The sequence below is a fragment of the Galeopterus variegatus genome, unplaced genomic scaffold, assembly GCF_000696425.1.
Source record: "Galeopterus variegatus unplaced genomic scaffold, G_variegatus-3.0.2 Scaffold2398, whole genome shotgun sequence".
Classification (NCBI taxonomy): Eukaryota; Metazoa; Chordata; class Mammalia; order Dermoptera; family Cynocephalidae; genus Galeopterus; species Galeopterus variegatus.
The window spans coordinates 35,520-58,441 of NW_007728509.1; the positions used below are offsets into that span (position 1 = coordinate 35,520).

Consider the following 22,922-nt stretch of genomic DNA (forward strand, 5'->3'; position numbering starts at 1 on the left):
GGATATAGGACATATTTTGAGGTTAAAACCAAGAAGACTTGTTGCTGGATTGGATGTCGGTGAGAGAAACAGAAGTCAAGGGTGAGTCGGAGATTTCAGGCCTGAGAAGCTGGCTGAATGGGAGCCATTTACTGAAACAGAGTGGGGAAAATAGGAATAGTGGTTTGGAAATGTAATGGGTTTACTGAAGAATCATAAATTATTGGGAATAAAAATATGAAAAGTCCCCCCCCGCCACTAACCACCCCATTGTATTATGCTGAATCCCTCTTTTCTCCAGGAAGCACCCTGTTAGTAACCTTTGGCCAAATACTATAACTTCCTGGTCACTTTCTGGTTTTAGATAGTCTCATTTCACTAGTAGGATTCATCCTGTTTATTTTTAAATCCTTAGTCTTCAGTCTCATACTGGATGTAAAACTCATCTTTCCCCCTTTCCAAGCTCCAGCCACAACTGTCTATGATTCACAGGTCCTAGAGCTTGGAAGGGGGATAAACTACCTCTTTATTTTTATTCTAACTTAGATTTAGCACCTCCTTTAATTATGAATACGGGTGACAAACCTCAGTTGTATCTGCAGTACCTGTGACTTTGACACTAATAGAAATCACAGATATTTTCATATCACATTACAGTTGTTGCAGAGATCGTGAAATATCATTTACACTTGTCACTCCTTTCAAATTACAGTAGTTAATTGGCCTGCTACTAGCTCCTGTTATGTGCTTCTAAATTATGCAGTAAATATGTTGCTATATCACCAGTTGTTCTTTTAATATTTTGATAACTTTAGTTCAATATAATTGGTTTGCTGTAATCCTATGTATTTACTTTTATGTTGTTAAAAACATTATTCTGAGAAGGCATCCAAACTACCAAAGAGGAAAGGGGTTCATGGCACAAAAAAGATTTCCCGTGAGAGGTATGGAAAAGGTGGGGAGGTGGTCTGCTCTCACCGTACATCTCCCTTGCTTGGGCTTACCCATTAGAGCCTGGGGAAGGACATTGAGGAAGAGACAGGTCTCCTTAAGTCACATTAGAGAAAACATATAATCAGTTACAAAGAAGCTAAATAACATCACAATCTGGGGATATTTTATCAAAAAATATCAGGTATCACTGCCTTGGTTTTTAAGATGATTATACCTGAAACCTACACAGTGAGCACATGCGCTTGCAGTTCCTTGTTTAGTGAGCTCTGTGATCTGGACATATACACAGCTTCAATGATAGGGTTGGTAAAATGGGACTCAGTCTGTGTTTAACAAAGAGAATGATTCAGCCTGATGCTGCAGTAATAACCGCTTGTTGATCACCTAGGATGGAGATTAGTGAGGGGGTAGAAGCAAGATCACATCTTAGTATCCAGGATTTCTAAATGTGCTTTAAGGCTCCACTGGTTTTTGGAGGTATTCCTCATGTTGTAGAAGGCTGGAATTGAAAGAATCCTATGAGATTCCATCTTAATGACTAGTCGCCATAAGTCTGGAAGTACCATTCCAGATAACGTCTATTGTACTTCTTCCAAATATTTGAAGTTCGTAAGTTAAGAATGTGATGCCTCCAACACTGAGCGTTTGGGAAGCCAGTTCAGGTGGAGGGCAAGTCCTGGGTAAGGTCTCTTTTGCTGAATACGATAGAAGAACATTATCAAATATTGGGCCATGGCAAGATTTTACAATGATTGATTTAGGGCTTGTGCCATCTTTGTAAATGGCTTTACATCTGCATTGTGTTTTCGTGTTCCAAGAAAACAACTCAAACCTAATGAAAATGAACAGAATTTAGATCCTGAAATTCAATTTTCAATATCAAGCATTTATTCTGCTTAAATGTGATTTTGGCTGGTACCTCTTTAATTATCTTAGAACTGGATGAGGAAATTAATGAAGACTACCTTCTCAGATTTTCTTTTTTTTTTTTCCTTTTTGTCTTTTTTCCTGTCCGGCAACGGATTGCAACCCTCAGTGTCGCGCCCGTACCGGACCAGGACTGGCAACGGGATCGCAATCCTCGGTGCTGCGCCCACACCTCGCTCAGCCAGTGAGCGGGAACCGGTCTGTATGTGGGATCCGAACCCTCGGAGGGAGCGCTGCCGCGCTCTCAAGCGGCGCACTGTAGCAGTGCGCCACCGGGCCGGCCCTTCTCAGATTTTCTTATTATGTATTTCGTAAGCATACTATATCTTCTTTATGTCCTGCAAATCTTTCACTTAGCATCCAAAAAAGGGTGCAAATGCATTTGTACATACACACATACACACAATCCGAAAAATTCAATTTTGTTCCTTCTCAGAATTATAGCATTGATTCTTACAGTTCAAATACATTTAAGTCACACTAGAGGAAAAAGGAGGACATGACAAATGAGCATTACTAATAAAACAATTCTTGGAAGCATTCTCAACAGTCAGAACTGTCATGCCTGTTTGAACATGCAAAAACGTCTGCTTTGGGGATGTCCAGTTTAAGCCCTGGAGGAACCTCGGCTGCCTTCTTCTGTGATTGATACATTCATCTCCCCTCCCTAGTTCCCTGGTGATGAGTGGTAGTTTCTTTATTTTTATTTGTCCTGAAGCCAGTTGCACTGATATCAAAAGAAAGAAAAGGGCCTGGCATGGCTTCTATCCCTTCAAGCTGGCCTGCTGAAATGATTGATAATTCCCGGGGACTACTCTCCAAAGAGTAATCCTTTTCATTTGGCCTGATTTACACTGGCTTTCTCATAGGTATTCATGGTTTGGGAACTAGACAGCGTCCCATTATTTAGTCATGAAAGCAGGGATGTCACTAAAGGTGGCCTCATATTACTGCTTAAAGGCCTATTAGAAATCTCGTTTTGCTTTTTGGGGATGTCATTGTGATGCAAAGCAGTTCAGGGTTTCATTACTGGTGAAAGCCTTTTGTTGGGCGCACCCAGCCCGTCGTGTCCTGAGATTTGCCATTCTCCTCCTCTACTGCTGTTCTGAAACAGGAATATTGTTGCTTTGAGGATTTCATGACATCAGTAGTGAAAAACATACTTAAGGCAAGAAAATTGCAGCTGAACAAAAAGGCACCATCAAATCTCCCATCAGATACAAATGACAAACTCCACTTTGTTTAGTTGTCCTGACATAGGATTTCCCTGGGGAGGTTCAGAAAAATAAATATCTGCCGAGTTATTACCGTAAGATTTGATGAAAAGGGCATTTTCTGTGATTATGCTCTTTCTCACCCCCGCCCCCCGCTTTTTTTGGTCTTTTAGGCATATGACTGTGTCTTCTATTTAACACTCAACAGCTGCTAGACTCTGACTTCCCTGTTAGTGACCTAGTGAGCTGGCCCCTTGTCTCTGGGCCACTCCCCATGTTTCCTGGGCAGTTCACATTCTCAGCAGGAATGGTCAGTGACTTTGAACGAGTACCTTTAACCCTTTGTGTCTCAGTTTCTTCAACTCTAAACAAAGTTAAGTTAACAGGAGCTCATTGTTCTTGTTGTGAAGATTTAATGAAATTACATGTGGAAAGACTTAGCACACTGCCAGGCAGAGGCAACCGCTCATTCCACAAGTATTAATTGAGTGCCTACTATGTGTTGGATGTTGTCCTAAGTGCTGGGAATAACGAGAGGTACAAACACAGGACCACTCTCTCCCCTCTTGGAGTTTTCAGTCCAGTAGAAGATTTGGGCATTAATTAAATAAGAACATGGCTTATATCTCCAAATTGGGCCAAAGACTAGGAAGGAAAATTACAGGCAACTTCACTTGGCCCTGACCTAATCGGAGGATATTTTTCAATATATTTGAATGAGGTCAGAAGAAGAAATAAGAGTGAACCAGGAGAAAGAGGTGTCGGGTCCTCACCAGCCCTAACGTGCATTTTAGCACATTAGGAAAAGGTATTCCTACCCTAGGGCAGTTGCACACCACTTACCTCCTCGCATGGCTTAGTGAGCACATGGCTTAGTGAGTGGAGAATGGACTGGGTTTTAGCACTCTCTGGCCCATTCGCTGGGTACCCTTGAGCAGAGAACAACTGTGCAACTGTACAGGGTACCTCTGGCCGGGGGTGGGAGGATATTGGCGGCAGAGGAAAGCACCTTTGCAAAGGCACTGAGGTGGGAGGAAGTGTGGCACATTTGAGGAGCTGGAAAGGGCCAGCATGGCTGGAGGACAAGGAGCAAGGCTGGTGGGAGGGGAGTCCAGAGAGCTCTCAGTAAATACCAGACAGTGTTCATGCATTATAGCATGATTCTCGTAAATTCACTGCCAACACATCAAGGTCTCCTTAGAAACACCGAGGTCTCTCTAGATGCCATTGAATTTCAACCAGTGAAGGGAAACTGCTTCAGAGTTCTGATTTATTGGTGTCACACAACTGAGATTTAGAGGAAAAGGACAATGGATGAGGAGAGACTTTTAATATGGAAAGCAGAGAGCCAACGTACCTCTAGTGGCAGGTCTCCTGCAAATGACAAATGCTCCGTTTCAGCCCAGAAAATCAGATATTATGCAAGAAGAGGTGAAAACAGATACAGAACCAAAACAAAAAACAAACAAAAAAAAAACAACCCCACCACGTTATGCAAATGAAAATGGTATCTGAACGTTAGGGAAAGGGTACTAACAATGCTATCATTTTGAGGGTATAATAATTTCTCCAAAGAAGTGGAAGAATCTCCTTGTCTTGGTCTCTTGCAAAGGACCTGTCCCACTGGAAAACCAGAGCTTGGCAGTAATAGTGCACTAGCTAGAAATGACCTTGATAACCCCCACGTTCTTCCTAGCTTTGATTTCTTTCTGGAATAATTCATAAGAGCATTCATTCATTCAAACAAATATACTGTATCAAGGTTTTCTTTTTGTTTTTGTAAGTCAACATTAAGAGGGAACTAAAAACCCCAGATGCTGGAGAATCATGCATTGTTGCAGTTAGCTTTGCACACTGCCGAGCTGGGCATCTGCAAGTGTTTGCCCAGTTGAGATGTGGTGTACACCACTTTGAGGGGAGCTGGGGCTTTGGGATTGGATGGGTCTAGGCCCACATCCTGACTAGGCCACCTACAAGCTGTGTGACCTTGGGCAGGTTAGTCAACCTCTCCACACAGTGTGAGTTACTGTAAGCTCTAGCTTGCAAAGTCATTTCTGGGATCCTGTACTGAGAACAGTTTCATGTGAACCATGTTCTTTCAGAGGTTTATTTCTTTGTACTATATCTGAAAAGTCTTGGCCCTTGCTTTTCAGAGGTAGCTGTACTCTGCTTTGGGAAACATACAGAACCAGAATGAAGACAGACTTACAAGGCTTGCCAGAGTTAGTGGCTCTATTAAACTTTTGAGGGGAGGAAATCATATGTAGTCATGATTTTTGAATGTTGTATCTATGATCAAAAATCTCATTATAATCTGAAAATTCCCACAAGAGCAGACACTACCAACTGACCCAGCACTTGAGATATTTTATTGCTTATTAAGATGTAGTAGAATACTACTCAGCCATAAAAAAAAAAAAATGAAATCCTATCATTTGTGGCAACATGGATGAGCCTGGAAGGCATTATAAGTGAAATGTCAAATACAGAGGGATAAATACCACATGTTCTTATTCATATGTGGAAGCTAAAAAAAAAAAGTTGCGCTTATAGAGGTAGAGAGTGGAATTGTGGTTACTAGAGGATCGGAAGGGGGGATGGATAGGGAGAGGTTGGTTAATGAATGTAAAAATCACAGCTAGATAGGAAAAGTAAGTTCTAGTGGTCTATAGTAGTGCTAGGTGTTTATAATTAACAATAATTTATTGTTTGTTCTCAAATGGCTAGAAGGGAGGTGCTCAAATGCTCTCACTACAAAGAAATGATGCATTTTTGTGATGATGAATATGCTAATTACCCTGATTTGATCATCACACATTATATACACATATTGAAATATAACTCCGTACCCCATAAATATGTACAGTCAATATGTGTCAGTTAAAAAATAAATACATTTTTAAAAAGATGTAGTAGCAGAACTTAAAAATATGCTATGCTTGAATGTAAGCCACATCAACCTGGAATGCACACTGATAATCAGAGATAAATTCCAATATTTTACTCTTGAAAAAGAGATGAACTACTTAATTTCTCTTCAAAGGAAAGTTGGAGAAAGAACCCTTTTATATGTCTCAGTCATCATGTAGTACATAAAGGCCACTTTTCCTGTCTCTTGCATTATGTGCATGTGATCTTATGTCAATAACATGCAGGCTGCACCTTCAGTACTAACATGCAACTTTAGCAACCTGAGTCCTTCAAAGGAAGAGCAGGCTGACAGTGATTTAAGATTTAAGATGCTGTTTTTTTTTTTGAAAAAGAATTCATCCCAGGTTTAAAAATGAGAAATGCTAACTCAAGCATACACTTTTCTATCAAAAATGACATTGTTGCTTTCTGAAAATGGAGGTAGATGAGGCACTTAATCAGAGAGACCATTATGTTGTCAAAGGCAGTGCCCAGGCTGGAGGATTCTCACGGGCATATGATCATTTTATTGCTTTTCAGCCCGAGGCCACCAATCCCACTCTCCCTCCTGCTGACAGAAGAGGAAGCAGCACTCTGCATTCAGTCCTTCTGGAGAGCTTATCTGGTAAGAGTCACGTGCAATTGTGACATTTGGCTTGATGGGGAATTTTTGTGATGTGGAGGGCCCATGAGAAAATCCTTAGATGAATTTGAAACAGAAGATATTAGTATTCTCTATGAAATAGGTCCTAAAGAGCAATTTAGAATTGTTACCAAAACCTATTTTGCAATTATCATTAAAAGTACTCCCCACCCTTTTAAAGTTGGGTTGACTGGCCTGTATTGCCTAAAAAATAACATGACATATATAGAGAAAGGAATACATGGCAGTATTCCTTAAATTGATCTACGGATTCAACACAATTCCTATCAGAATCCCAACTGGACTTTTTTTTTGACAAGCTGACCCTAAAATTCATATGAAAATGCAAGGGACCCCAAATAGTCAAAACAATCTTGAAAAAGAAGAACAAAGTTGGAGGACTCACACTTCCCTATTTCAAAACTTACTACAAAGTTACAGTCACCAAGACTGAGTGGTACTAGCATAGGGTAAACATACAGATCAATGGAATAGAATAAAAGTTCAGAAATAAACCCTTACATTTATGTTGACTGATTTCCAACAAGAGTGTCAAGACCATTCAATAGGGAAAGAATAGTCTTTTCAACAAATGCTGATGGACAACTGGATATCCACATGCAAAACAATGAAGTTAGACCCCGACTTCATACCGTATACAGAAATTAATTCAAATTAATTAGAGACCTGAATGAAAGTGTTAAAACTATAAAGATCTTAAAAGAAAACATAGATATAAATTTTCATGACCTTGAATTAAGCAACAAGTTTATATAACAAAAGAAATTTAGATAACAAAAAGCACAAGCAACAAAAGAAAAAAATAGATAAATTGGACTTTATCAAAATTAAAAACTCTTATGGTTCAAGGAATACCATCAAGTGAGTAAAAAGACAATCCATAGAATGGAAGAAAATATTTGCAAATCATATATTGTATAAAGTTTTAATATCTATAATATATGAAGAATTCTCACAACCCAAGAACAAAAATACAAATAACCCAATTATAAAATTGGCAAAGGATTTGAATAGATGTTTCTCCAAAGAATATATACAAATGGCCAATAAGCACATGAAAAGATGCTCAACATCACTAATAATCAGAAAATACAAATCAAAACCACAGTGAGATACTACTTCATACCCACTAGCATGGCTACAATCAAAAAGACAGTAACAAGAGTTGGTGAGAATATAGAAAACTTGAAACCTTCAAATACTGATGATGAGAATGTAAAATAGTACAGCCACTTCGGAAAACAGGCAGTTCCTCAAAGAGTTAAAAATAGGGTTTCCACACTATGACCTAGTAATTCCACTCATAGGTGTATATTTCAGATAATTGAAAACATCTGTCCCCACAAACACTTGTACACAAATGTTCAAAGAAGTATTATTTATAACAGCCAAAAAGTGGGAACAATCCAAATGTCCATCAACTGATGAATGGATAAACAGAAGGTGATACAGCCATATGATGCAATGTTATTTAGCCATAAAAAGGAATGAAGTACTGATACATGCTGCAAAACGGATGAACCTTGGAAACATTATGCCAACTGAAAGGAGCCAAAGACAAAAGGTCACATACTGTATGATTCCATTTAAGTGAAATGTCCAAAATAGGGAATGTGATAGAAAACTAGATTAGTGGTTGTCGGGGGCTGGAGGAAGGGGAAAGTGGGGAGTCACTGCTAATGGGTACAGGGCTTCTTTTGGAAGTGAAAAACTGTTCTGGAACTAGATAGTGGTGATGGTTGAACAGCTTTGTGAATATAATAAAAACCACTTAATTCTAAAATTTAAAAGGATGAATGTTATGGTAGGTGAATTATATAGAAATAAGATAAACAAGTAAATATTATAAAAAAAATATGAAGCAAGCCATCATTTTATTATTCCTTTTTTTTTTTTTTTGTCTTTTTCCGTGTCCGGCATCGGATCGCAACCCTCAGTGTTGCCCCCATACCGGACCGGGGACCGGCAACGGGATTGCAACCCTCGGTGTTGCTCCCGCGCCTCGCTCAGCCAGTGAGCGGGCACCGGTCCACATGTGGGATCCGAACCCTCGGGCGGGAGCGCCGCCGTGCTTCCCAAGCGGCGCACTATCCATTGCGCCACCGGGCCGGCCCTTATTATTCCTTTTGACCATGTGTTCTCCTGATGTGAGTTCTAGATTTTTGGACTGGTTTTGGCAGTAAGAACTAAACATCCTATGACTAGTAAAAGGGATGTGCAGGAATTCATGAAATGGACCCTTAGAGCTCCCTTACAGCAAGCACTTTTCCAAGCTCTCCTTACCCACTCCCTGTGGGTTTTACTATGTTTGCCAGGAAGGGTTTTTGTTTTGTTTTGTTTTTTTAATGAACAAAAACCTTTACCTATATTTTCTCAAATACCGTGAAGGAAAAAATATAGTTATTCCACAAAGTTGTTTTTTTTTTTCTGACATGACATAAAATTACTGTAACCATTTTTAAGTGTACAGTTCAGTGGTATCAAGGATTTTGACATTGTTGTGCAACCATCACCACCATCCATCTCCCGAACTTCTTCATCTTTCTAAACTGAAACTCTGTATACATTAAACAACTCCCCATTCCTTACTCCCCTCCAGCCCCCAGCAGCCACCATTCTGCTCTCTGTCTCTATTCTAGGTACCTCATGTACATGGAATTATATAATATTTGTCCTTTTGTGACAAGCTTATTGTAGTTAGCATAATGTCCTCAGGGTTCATCCATGTTGGAACATGTGTCAGAACTTCCTCCCTTTTCAAGGCTAAACAGTCTTCTTATGACATAGTCACTCATCTAACACAAAACTAGCCAGACATCTCATAAAAATATATTTTAACTGACCACATTAGCAGATATGTCATGTGATGTGAAAAGCTATTTGTAGTGAACCATTCTTGGTAGCTGCGACTTTATAACTGGCATTGTAAGTAAGTCTCTGATATTTATTACTGATTAAGCACTTTTGTAGAAGAAGACATTCTCTTGTTGCTTCTTTCCAAACAGTAGGCTAGCAGTTGGAAAGTAAGATTGTTTCACCATGCAAAACCGAGTGATTTTTTTTTTAATACATTTGAATATTGTGAATGATATCTGGTGCTCTGAAAGCATTCCTTTGCGAAATTAGATTGGGCATCAGTCATACTCTTCTGCAGCACTGATACTCTTGTGTTTATGTAATTTCCTATGCAATTGGTAACAACTGATTGAGAAAATCTTGCTCTCTTGTGAAGTTCAAATGAGGTTCTTGTGGGCCATAATGATTAAAATTTCTTTAATGATTTAGGAGGCAGAGAGAAATCCACTGAATATTTATTCTGTATAAATAAGCTTGTGGCATATTATGCCTTCTACTCATTTGTTTTTATTTTATTCTAACTCAGCCTAGACACCCAGCATGGCAGGTATTAGCAATCCCCCCTCCCCCCAGCATCAACTCCCCCTCTAGGCATTGTGACAACTGAGAATCACAAAGGCCATCAATCATTACCCGTTATTTGATGAATAATACAGTGTGAGCCTGATGCAGTTGCCTCTTTGTGGCCATGCAAAGTTACAAAATAAAATAAAATAAAGAAAGTAAAATAATGGAGATTCTGATCTCCACTTGCAGAAAACAATGACAATCTGTGTATTTATATCTTATTTATACCTTTGTCTATAGCAATTGACCTGGGGTGAATGAGGGACTTCCCGAGGAGACACAGCTTGGAATAAGCAAAGAGTACAAGATTTAGAGTGGGACACTCCTTACCTTGGCTGCAGGGGCCTGGGGCAGCTTAGACACTGAACATCGCATCCCTCTGTCTATAGAGATTACTTCATGATGGGCAGGGGACATAAGTCAGGCCAATCAGACTTAGTGAGACTCCATTCTGAGAACCTGGGAGTTTGGGGATGGAGCAGTTCTCTTTGCACTGGGGTTACCGAGGGGCCAGGCTTACCACTGTGTGAAGAGCCTGCTGGAGAAGTGACCACAGAGGCATAGACAGCCAAGAGACAGAGAAGAGGGGCTGGGCCCTGAAGACGGGGCGAGTACCTGGATTCAGCCATACCAATGAAGCTTCTTCACGATGCATTTCTATCACTTACAACCTAGAGTCCTGACTATACCATTTTCAGTATAAAAGTTTCCAGACTCTTGATTACTTGCACACAAAGGGAGGATATTGGCACAAAATAAATACTGTGTCCACTCATGCAGAGCAATCATCTCAGTTTGTCTCAAGGAAAGACTGTGGCCTATATCAATCAGCTGGAGACTTGGACGTGGCTGGAGAGGGGATGTCTACCCCAAGGAGCAGGTTTTTCTAAAACATACCTATTTTTTTTTATTACGCAATACACATCAATTGTGGAAAAGAATAGATAATGCATATATAAGTTTTATTTTAAAAAATTATATGATGGCATTCATCTTTCCAGAATTTTTTAGTCATATAGGAAGTTTTATTTTATTTTTTACAAAATTATAAAGATAAACACTGTTTTGTGCCTGCTCTCTCTCCTTAATGATATATTGGGAATATCTTTCTTTGTTAGTACACAAAGATCTACCTCACTCATTTTACGATATACGTATATATGTTTTATAGCTATCTACCTATCTGTTATATAATATATATAGACGGCTATAAAACATATTTATGTATATCATGTATATAAAACATATAACAGATATCTATTAGATAGATAGGTAAGTAGAGATAGATATTTCTGTGAATACATTGAACCATAACTTATTTAGCCCTAGATGGCTGGATCTTCTAGTGTTCTCTCTGTATAAACTATTTTATGAAAAACATTCTTTCATATGTCTGCACACTTGTCTGATTGTCTCAATAGAATATTATTCAGACACTAAAAATAATAAACAAAGAACATGATAACAAGATGGAAATTGGCCTTAGTGTACTAAGTGAAAAAAGATGTCTTATATGCAGATTTTTAATAATTATATTTTAAAAACTATATGTAGAAAATAGACTAAAAAGAAATATATCATATAATATTGTGGTTGTTCAGTGGTAGGATAAGGGGTGATGTTTTTACTGTCTCTACTTTTTTCTATTTTTCAAATTATTTACAAAGAATATATATTGTTTTTTCGAAGTAATAAAAACTTGTTTAAATAAAGACTTAAATACCTACATTCAGCCATGATAACTACTATAATTTTTCTTTCCTTCTTTAGTTAAAATTTGGCATCATTAGACTATTTTTCCTGAGCCCTTTTAGGACTGTCTGTGTGTGCACTCAGGTGCTCGTTTGCACATTAAAATTACCAAAATAAAAATTGAAAGAATAATATTCAGAAAGCATTCTTTGTTTTACTTTAATCTAATTGTTAATGTACTCAGTTCTTTCTAAAATTTCAAAATCATTTTTTTTTCCACAAGGGGTCTTCAAAAAGTTCATGTAAAAGTTTGTATTATCTTTTAATTCAATTTTTTCGCAAACTTTTTGAAGTACCATTATATTTTGTAGTCTTCCTGATAGTGTTTTTGGTTTGAGCTGTGTGTGTGTGTGTGTGTGTGTGTGTGTGTGTGTAGACAAGAAATGCTTATGCTCAAATAATACTTTCACTTGCAAAGATGTTTGCTTATTTTGCTTAACTGACCACAAATCATTTGGAGGAGGATTTGATCTTATGAACAGAGAAAGCCTTTCACATCACACGTGTTAGACTTCACTGGAAAAAACGCTTTGGATCAGCTGGAATGCAGAGCATTATGAAGACCCTAAATAAAAAGTGGTGGGTGTTCAGTGAATTTTGATTTGATTTAACTTTATTTTATTTTTTTCTGAAAACCCACTCCTTTCTACTTAGAGGAGACCTGACCTATATGGTTAGTTAGAAAATGGATGATGGAAACAGCCCAGGATAAAAGCCAAGCAACGGTGGAGAGGCTCTTTGAAGAATACAAAGAAAGGGTTTTGTAGTCCTCCCATATTTTTCTGCAGAAAGCAGAAGTTCCAACTCGATGCTCTGCACTTAGAGGAAGAGAGAGTTTTCTTCACTTCAAGCAGCTGGCTGGGCTATTAGGCATGACAATTTTTTTGAAAGGTCACTAGCTTTAACTTTCTTTTTCTTGAATGTTATGGCTGAATAGAAAGATTTGTTCTATTCTTTCTATGTAAAACATGCCCTGTTAGTAATGTGGGCTCTGCTTACGGACAGCACACAGACCTGTCTGAATCCTGGCATGTCATGTTGATAACTTTGGCTAGGTTATTTAACTTCTGAACCACAGTTTCCTGTCTATAAAATGGGAATAATAATAGTTCTTGCTTATGAAGATTGAATCATATGGTCAATCCATGTAAGGGGCTTAGCACAGTGCCACTGTTCTTTGGCAGGATGGTTTAAGTTAGCATGTTTGCAGAAAGTAAACAAGGAAAGCAGAGGCCTGGCACCGAGGATACTGTTACAGGGCTGCTCTTAGCCAGTCCTCCCATTGGAACAAATGAGGGGAGGGCCCCTTGTCACTGGCAAACAGCAGATGAAATGGGATGCATTTTGCAACCGCATTTGACCATCTCTGAAAATACTGCCTCTATTTGGCATGAAAAAAAAAAATCTTTGTATGAAAAAGTGTTTATTAATATTTTTATAGTAAAAGAGCACCTACTCAAAACCAAAAATCAAACCATATGGAAGTGGTCTAAAATAAAATGTGAAAATTTCCACTCCTGGCCTACCTCAAACCTGCTTCTCAGATGAAACCACTCTTAATAGTTAGGCATGTGTCTTTTCTGTTTTTCCTTTGTGTGTATGAAAATGTATATATATTTATTATATCGCATGTTTTTTATAAAAAGATTTTGTTTTTAAATAAATATATGACGGTACTTCAAAAAGTTCATGGAAAGTATAATCTTTTAATTCTGTTTTTTCATGAACTTTTTGAAGTGCCTTTGTATAGCTATTCTGCAGCTTGTTTCATTTAGCACTGAGGGTAGCTTTCCACATCAGCACACGTGGGTCTATTCTAAGCATTTGTATTTGAAAGAAAACACACTATTCATGCAGCTGATAGGTAGGAATTTAGCCAAACATTCCTCATTCAAAGTACTCCCAACCCAAGGTGAGTCCTGAGATGGAAGAACTGAAGAAACATTTAGGAGTTGTTATCGATTTTTATTTCCTCATAAAGTCCCAATAGTCAGTTATTTAAGGTCCTTTTTTCCTTCTGCTTTCTCTTGCTTCCCCACATTGTTGGTCTGTTCTAAGGCTTTCCCCAGCTTCCTCTTCCTCCTTCCAGGGTGGGGTGTCTTCCGGTGCAGCTGTTCCAGGAGGGGGTGGAGGTGCATTTCCTCCTTTTGTGTGTGCTCATTAGTCATCTCCCTGGGTTTCCTGGGGACAGCCACCCAACAAGGTGAGCCAGTATCATTTAAAGCAGCACTTCCTTTCTCAGGTGGGGGTTGGTTGTAGTTTATGGCTGACTTCTGAAATGGCTCAGGTGAAGAGAGATGGCACCTGAGACAGTGATATGCAACTTTGTGTGAGTCACATTTTCCTGGTGAACAATATGCTTCCTAGAACTCCTATTCAAGACAATTACTTTTTATTTTTTTATTTTTTATTTATTTATTTATTTTTGTCCTTTTTGAGACCGGCCACACCACACTCAGCCAGTGAGCTCTGTGAGCGCACCGGTCATCCCTATATAGGATCTGAACCCGCGGCGGGAGCGCTGCTGTGCTCCCAGCGCTGCACTCTCCCGAGTGCGCCATGGGCTCGGCCCAAGACAATTACTTTTTAATACTTTGCAATTTTTCAGGCTAATTTGAAGGCAATACAGAATAATGATTAAGCAAGCAGGCTCTACACTGAGATCAATTCATTCACTAGTATTTATTGAGTGCCTAATATGTAGCAGGCAGGCCTTGTTCTAGAACAGGACATACTTTGGGAAATAAAAGTCCCTGCTCTCTAGGAGCTTTCATTCTTGCAATAGACTACAGACAGATACAAATAAATAAATAGGTAATATAATGTCAAGTAGTATGAATTACCTATTATCACAATAATGCCACTTAACAAACCACCCCAAAACTCAGTGGCTTTCTGTATACCTTTACATTTCACCCACATGTCTGCAGGTTGGCCAGGTTTCAGCTACTGTAGGCTACACTTGGCTCCAGGCTGTTGGGTTCTATCTAGTTTTGTTCTAGGGTCTTCATGCTTCTGAGATCGGCAGGCTACCAGGGACATGTTCTTTGCATGGCAGAAGTTGAAATCTCTCAAAAAGGTAAGCAAAAACACACGCAATGTGTCCTAAGGCTTAGGGTGGAAATTGGCACATGTCACTTCCACACATTGGCCAAAGCAAGTCACATTGGCCAATGCAAGTCACACGCCCAAACCCTCAATGTGGTAGGGAAGTATACTCCTTGCTGAGCAAATATCTATTGCAAATAGATACCATGAAACAAAAGAAAGCAAACTAAAGGGCTAGAGAATAATTGAGCTATTATTTTAGATGGTGAGTTTGGTCAGGGAAGGCCTCTCTGAGAAGATATTATTTGAGTGGAGACCTGAACAAAATTCATTCTAGGCAGAGAGAAAAGTACACGCAAAGGCCTGCATGGGGTGGGGAAGGTGCTAGATTATTGGAGGACCAGCAAGAGGGTGAGAGCCGTTGATTAAAATGAGCTGGGTGTGAGTAGGAGGGGAGATGAGAAAGTAGTCAGGGACCAAATCCTGCAGGGTCAAATGTGAGCTTTCATCTGGATTCTGGAACTTTGAATTTTATTCTGACTCTGATGAGGAGTGATGACAAGGCTTTGAACAGAGGAATGATATGATCTGACTGACTTTTCATCAGAAAACTGTAGTAACCAATATCCGCAATGACTTCTCAATAATCCCCAGCCCCTGATATTCACATTCCTGTGGAGTCCCTTCCCACATTGTACCAGGATTGATATGTGTGACCAGTGGAATAAGACAGGGATAATGGTGTGCCACTTCCAAAATTAGGTTACAAAAGAGACACTGCAGTCTTGGCCTCACTTTCTCTCTCAGGTCATTCACTTTGGGGGAAGCCAGCTGCCATGTCTTGAGCAGCCCTATGGAAACACTCACATGACAAGAAACTGAGGTCTCCAGCCAATAGCCACGGGAGTGCACCATCTTGGAAGCAGATCCCCCAGCCCATTTGAGCCTTCAGATGACTGCAAGCCCAGCTGATATCCTAACTGTAACCTCACAAGAGACCTGAGCTGGAACCACCCAGCTAATGTGCTCCTAGATTCCTAACCCTAAGAGACTGTGTGGTTATTTTAAGCTGCCAAGTGTGGGGGGATTATTCTTTGTGCATCAATGGAAACCAATACAATAAAACAGGCTGCTGTAGAGAGAGCAAGTTGTAGAAGGATAAAAGTAGAAGCAGGAAAACTGCTGCAATATCTACATCCTTGCTACTCAGATTGTGGTCCATGAACCAGTGGTATCAAATGGTTGGAAATGCAGAATCTCAGGCCCCACCCCAGACCTCCTGAATCAAAATCTGCATCTTTGCATGACAACCAGGTGAGTCTTAGCATAGTTAAGTCTGAGAAGCAGAGCTGTAGGTGATAGCCTGGGTAAATGGGGTGCCATGATGCAGGTTTGAATTCTGGCTTACCAACCCTGTGACATTGTGTAAATTACTTAATTTTCCTGAACCTCAATTTCATTTCCCGTAAAATGGGATGACTGTGCTGCCCTCCTAGGGTTATGTGTGAGGATATAAATGAAATGGTGCATGTCAGATGCTTAGCACAGTGCCTGGCACATGGCTAAAGCTTCATTCTGTGAGTTCTTTATTGACTTAATCTGCTCTATGCATTTGCCTCCCTAAGAGATTATTCCTCATTGTTTTCTGATACTGTTCCCTAAATGGTTGGGTATTTTTTTTTAATTGCCTGTCAAAGAAAATCCTGTTTTTTCAAAATGTCCTTGAGCTCATAAAAAAAAAAAAAAATTTTGTCTGTGCCCAGCATGACTCCAGCCATACCCCATAATGAAGGCGCCTGGTTTCCATGGTCAGTTTCCAGGTCCAGTTCTCAGGGCAATTTTCAGGGCCAAAATAGGCCCAGCAGCCAAAATAGGCCACAGCACTATAAATAGTGGGTTTGGGCTGCTTTGGGTCCAGCTTCCCAGGCCAGGCCCTTCCCTTGCCACCTGCCTGCTCCTGTGCTTGTTTAAATATACTCTGGGTTATAATAGCTGCAAGTGAGTGTTCCTTAATATGCCCAGAAAATCCTTTGCCAACCCGCCAGTCTGTCAGCAAAACTCCTCTTTTTATTTGCTCAGTCACGACATGACAAAAGCTGATAAAACCAAACTCCAGGTTTAACTCGAGGGTTCAGTAAGGTTCACCAGACTGGGTTGGCAACAGGGCTCGGGGACTTGAGAGGCCTGAGTGCCATCCTACCTCCCTTGCCACGTGACCTTGTATTAGTATTTAATTCCTCTGAGCTTCATTTTCTTTATCTGTAAAATGTGACTGATAATAATGAATTCTAGTTCCTAGGGTTATTGTGAAGAATAAATGAGAAAATTGCATATTAACAGGCCTGGCTGTATAATATGCAGGGTCCCATGTAAAATGAAAACACAGAGCCCCTCATTCAAAGTTATTAGGAATTTCTGGATGGTGACAGCAGAGCATAAAATAAACGTGAGGCTCTTCTAAGTGTGTGTCCTGTGTAGTTGCATGAAGCCAGCCCTGCATGCAAGGCACCTAGGACCCTGCCTGGCATTAGTACCAGCCTCATTCCCAACTTTCTTAGAGTCTTTTTGCCAGTTTCCCTTCAAGGCAAAGTTTATGGGTGAATTGCAGAGTTGCAATTTAGTTCCTTCTGCTGAATAACAAACCACCTTAACACCTAGTGACTTAAAACCATAGCAGCTGATTAGTTTTTATGATTCTGTGGGTGAGCTGGGTAGTTTCTCTGCTGGACTCATCTGGACTGGCTGAGTTCAGCTGGAAGGCAGTCTGGCTACCATGCTTTGACAGCTGCTGGCAGAGGCATTGAGTATCCACACTTTAGTCTAGAGCAGTGACTCAATCTTGACCTACATGAGAAGCACTTGGGCAGCTATAAGAAGCCTGAAGCCATCAGATAAATGAGAAACTGTGATTGAAAGACTCAGCATCAGTTGTTTTTTTAAAAAACTCCTCCAAGTGACTCCAATGTGCAGCTAGAATTGAGAACCACCACTTTGGAGTTGAACTACTTGGGTTCACATCCTGGCTACATTACATATAAGTTTAGGCAAGTTATTTCGCCTCCCTGTGACTCGGTTTCCTCATTGAAAATGGAGATGGCAATAGAGCCTACTTCATAGAGTTGTTCTGAGGATTAAGAGTTAATATGTGTAAAACTCCTCGAATAATAGTGCTGGCACTGTTATGCTGTGGAAGTACTGCATAAATGTCAGCTCTGAGCGTTAATGGTGAGGAAGAGATCGAAGCATTGTGCAATAATATGGTGTTTGGCATAGCAAACTTTGCTGTAATTTTAATCCTGTAAATCATTGGAAAGTTCATCAAATACCTTAAATGCTTTTGCAACTTATTCATTTCCTGATTATTTGCGTAAACAAGTACCAAGAAGAGTTGGATGAACTTTATCTGAACTTTCATCACTCAGCTGTTGGGGGAAATTCAACTTTTTCCTAGTATGTATGTACTGTAATATGGCCATCTTATTAAAGACTTTAATAAAAAAAAAAAAAAAGAGGCGTGGCTTCCTGGAGAAGGCCTTTTCAGATCCTGCACTGCAAAGACTACCCCACCAAAAAGCAGCTGCTCTTCATGAGTCAAAGAGATCATGCCTTCCTGACCACACACTAATAGCCTGAGTGGCACTTCTTTGATTTTAAGGATTTGCAATACTCAGGGTGGCATGAGTAAGAACTGAAACAAATTTGTACAGATGTTAGGACAGTAAGTCTCATAACATTAAATTCATTCTTAGCATTCCCTTCCATTAGAGCAGGGTTTTTCAAACTTTTCAGATCACTAGAATCACCTGGGGTTGTTGTTGAACATTCTGAAGTCTTGGCTCCCCTCACATGTACTGAATCAGAACCTACAGGGGCAAGGGCCTGGGATTCTGTTTTTAGCAAGTGCCCTAAGTGATCTCAATGTCATCAGGTAAGTTTAGGAAATAGTCTTAAATTAATAGTATTTATGTAATACATATATAGAGATGGAAGAGGCAATAAGGGAAGCTGGGGACTATAGTTTTAATGCCCGCACAAGGATGAGAGCAGCAGTTGGTAAACTATAGCCTGTGAACCAAAACTGGCCCACTGCCTGTTTTATAAATAAAGTTTTACTGGAACAAAGCCACACTCACTTTTTAAAACATATTGTTTCTGGCTGCTTTTGTGTTATAATGGCAGAATTGAGTTGCTATGATAGAGACCGTATGGCTGACAAAGCCAAAAATATTTACTATCTGATTCTTTACCAAAAAAAGTTTACTAACTCCCGGACAAGAGGCATGACCCGAGACCTGGGAAACCCCAGAGTTGGAACTAATACCCTCTGTAGTTATGAGCTCATAATAAAAAAATAAACCAACAAGGAAGGGGAGAGTCAGTAAATACAACCAACTGGAAAATCCCAAGTTGCCCCAAAAGTGGCAACTTGAAACTATGAAATCAGTATGTTTAAGATGATTATAGAGATTTACCAGAAAAAAAAAATGTAGACCTTGCTGAAAGTACAAGGCAGTTTGAAAAACAAAGGGGTGTGTGTGTGTGTTCAGATTTGAAAAGGCACTAAGTGCAACCTCAAAAATGAAAACAGTTGAGTGAATGGGCTAAAATAGTGCTTCTCAAACTTCAGTGAGCATCAGAATCACCTGGAGAGTTTGTTAAAACACAGATTCCTGGGTCCCACTCTCCATTAAATTCTGTACCAATAGGTCTTGGGTGGAGCCTATGAATTTGTATTTCCAGAAAGCTCCCAGGGTGATGCTGATGTTGCCAATCCATCATCCATATTTTGGGTATGAGTTAGTTGATAGACACAGCTGGAGAAATAATTAGTAAACTGGAAGACATCTGGGAGACACACTGCAACAGAGAGAAAGTAACGGGAAATGTGGAAAAGCAGCTAAAAGACAAGACAGAATAAGGTCCAACCTAAGTCTAATAGCAATTCCAGAGGGAGACAACAGAGTGAATGGGGGAAAAGCAATATTCACAGAGATATTGAGCGAGAATACTCCAAAGTTGAAGAAACATGGATCCTTAACCAGAAAAATAAGGACAAAACCACACCAAAATGCCGCATGATGAAACTATGGAATGCCAAAAGCAAAGCAGCAACCTTAAAGCTATCTTAAAGATTACCTACAAAGGAAAAACAATGAGACTGATTACAGACTTCTAAACAGCAGCAGTATATGCCAGAGGACACTGAAGTGTGATATCTTCTAATCTCGATGGAAAGTAACATAGAACCTAGAATTATATATGCACTAAATTATCATTCAAGACCAAGGGCTACAGATAGAGACATTTTCAGATATATCTCTCACTGAAAGAACTATTAAAAGATGTATTTGAATTAGGAGGGAATTGAACCCATAAACCAGGAGTGGATGCAAGAAACGATAGTGAATAAGGGAGCTGGTCAATCTAAATAGGTATTAACCAATGGGAGATAAACAAGGGGAAACCAAAATACTAGATGACAGTAAGGTAAAAGTTGAGAGTGGGAAGATTGGAGTTCGAACATTCTAAAGTCCTTAGAGGACTGGACAGATTAGATTTTTATTTTAAGTTGTTTATTATTTTGTAGCAACATATTAAAGAAAATAGAATGTGAAATAACAAATAAGTAGAGAGAAATAAGTAGAATACAGAAAATCTAATGCAATAGAAATCAGGAAAGTAATAAAAGCATGATAAATAAAAACCAAAATAAGGCAGGAGTTATAAATACAAATATATCACTAGTTACAATAAATATAAATAGAATAATGTCTTCTCTGATTTTCAGATTGTATTAAGAAAGAAATCTGCCTCTGTGCTAGAGGTATAGGCAACACAAAATGACCCAGAATGGTTAAAGAGATGGAAAAAGATACACAACACAAATTTGAACCAAAAGAAAGGTGATTTGGCATTATAAATATCCAATAAAATAGACTTTGAGTCTTCCCCAAAATTATCAGGGATAAAGAGAGTTCTTGATGATAAAGGAATAATTTTATTTTTTATATTTTCTGTTCAATTATATTTCTGAATGCTATTCACAACCCACCTAATTGAATTTACTACACAGACTAATGTGCCACAACCTGCTGTTGGAAAAATGCTGTTCTAGAACATACTTCTAAACCTCTCTGAAAGCCCCAGGTAACTCTGAGGAGTGTTCTCATACTGCAGATGAATATCTGTAACACCTCCACAGTACCAGGGAATAGATGATATCTACAGGGTTTTTTAATTAGTTCCACAGGACTATAAGGAACATTAATAACCACTAGACTGAGAAACCAACTGTTCTTTTGTTTTGCCAAAGATCTAAGAAGGAATCATAAAGCTTCCTTACAAAGAGAAAATTGAATTCATGAGAGAGTTATGAACTCTGAATATTTTACTAGGTAATTGAAAGAGATTTTGCAAACATATATTTCTTTTAAGTTGAAATCTGCTTTTCTTGAGTATAAAATCCTTCTGTGTAGCCATTAGTATGTCTGGTCATGGCAAAGATATAATAAGGACCTTTGATGAGGTATCTCATGCCAAGCTGGTGTTCGTTACTTCTCTAGCATCTTTCCAGCAGCTGTTGTAAGTACCTTCCTCCAGAGCATTTAGACAAACTCCAGGGAATCATCCAGAGAGGGTAGCTGTTGCTATGTTTTTCTCTGTTTTGCCAAGAAGCAGGGAAAATGACTGGGCTAAGAGGAGTTCAGAAGTATAGATATCTGTGAAGGGTAATCTCAGAGTGCCCAGGCAACAGCCTCTCCCTATTTCCTTGCCCACCACCACCACATCACACCCCAGTATCTCTCTACCAGCTGGCTAATGCCTAATGTTATTATAAAATCATTTATGTATTCAATATTTTGTAAACCCTTGGGAGAAGGTCTTGCTTTTAATTTTATGAATCATCGGCTCCTCAGCTACTTGGCTGCATGTACTGACAGCAGTTATAGGATTCAACCTCAGAGCTGAATCCAGATTATTCTCGTTACTTCATTAATTAAGAAATTGCTAACACAGTGAGAGCTTACTATGTATCAGACACTGTTTTAGACTTTACATATACTAGCTCCGCTTGTTTTCAACCCAATCAAGTATATATTTTTATCATCCGCATATTATGGATGAGGGAATTGAGGTTCAGAGAGTTTAAGTAACTTGCTCAAGGTACCAGTTTGTAATTTGCAGAGCTGAGACTGAACCTCATGCTGTCTGAATGAGTTAGCTTTTATAATCAATATGGTACCCTGTATTGGCTTTCACCAGAATAATATATAATTAGGAGAATTTGACAGTTTCACAGGCATTTTTTAAAAAATTGACATCCACATAAAGGAGTTTTTTGTTTTGTTTTTTTCTTACCCCAAAGTCATGTACATAATGTGTATCATACTCCATGTGCCTGTCTTAGAAGAGCAAATGGACTCCATGCAGAAATTTAAAGAAGTAAAACTAGAAAACTACTGGTAAGGGAGCCTTTGTTTTACAATGAAATTGTTTATGTGTTAAACATTATACTGCACTCTATGGTATTTGCTGATTGGCACAACCATTGCCATTTAAATCGATTCCCTAATCATGATAATAATGCCTGGGATTAGCCAGTTCAATGGGTGCATGCTTTCCCCAGGGCGCACAAAAGCCTTCTCTAGAGATCTAGGCTTTCCTGGTAATGAGAGCTTAACTAGCAAGACTGCTGTATACTACATGGGTAAATAGCAGTCCTCGATTCAAAATGAAGGAAATCAAGGAAAAGATGAAAAAGCTCTCTAGCCAAACAGAGAAAAACTATGCTGGTCAGCAGAACCCTATGAACAGCTGCAGACTTCCAGAATGATGGGGAAATGGATGTTTCTATTTTTTAGACATTGAGGTAATTTAGACTCAAACAACTGTAGGAAAATTTCATTAATTGTTTTTAAGTCAAAGAACTCTTAGGGCCGGCCTGTGGCTCACTTGGGAGAGCGTGGTGCTGACAACACCAAGTCAAGGGTTAAGATCCTCTTACCGGTCATCTTTAAAAAAAAAAAAAAAGGACTGTGATTGTTGTGTCG

At 39.2% G+C, this 22,922-nt stretch overlaps 1 protein-coding gene across 1 annotated transcript in view; it reads left to right on the forward strand.

Moving 5' to 3' along the window:
• LOC103597716 (IQ domain-containing protein K-like) overlaps positions 1 to 22,922 on the forward strand; it is a gene marked incomplete at its 5' end in the record, with an annotated part of 79,034 nt that overhangs the window by 10,679 nt on the left and 45,433 nt on the right. Inside the window, one exon of the mRNA XM_008581584.1 lies at positions 6,525 to 6,609. Coding sequence (XP_008579806.1) covers positions 6,525 to 6,609 — 85 coding nt within the window. The remainder of the gene's footprint in view (positions 1 to 6,524; positions 6,610 to 22,922) is intronic.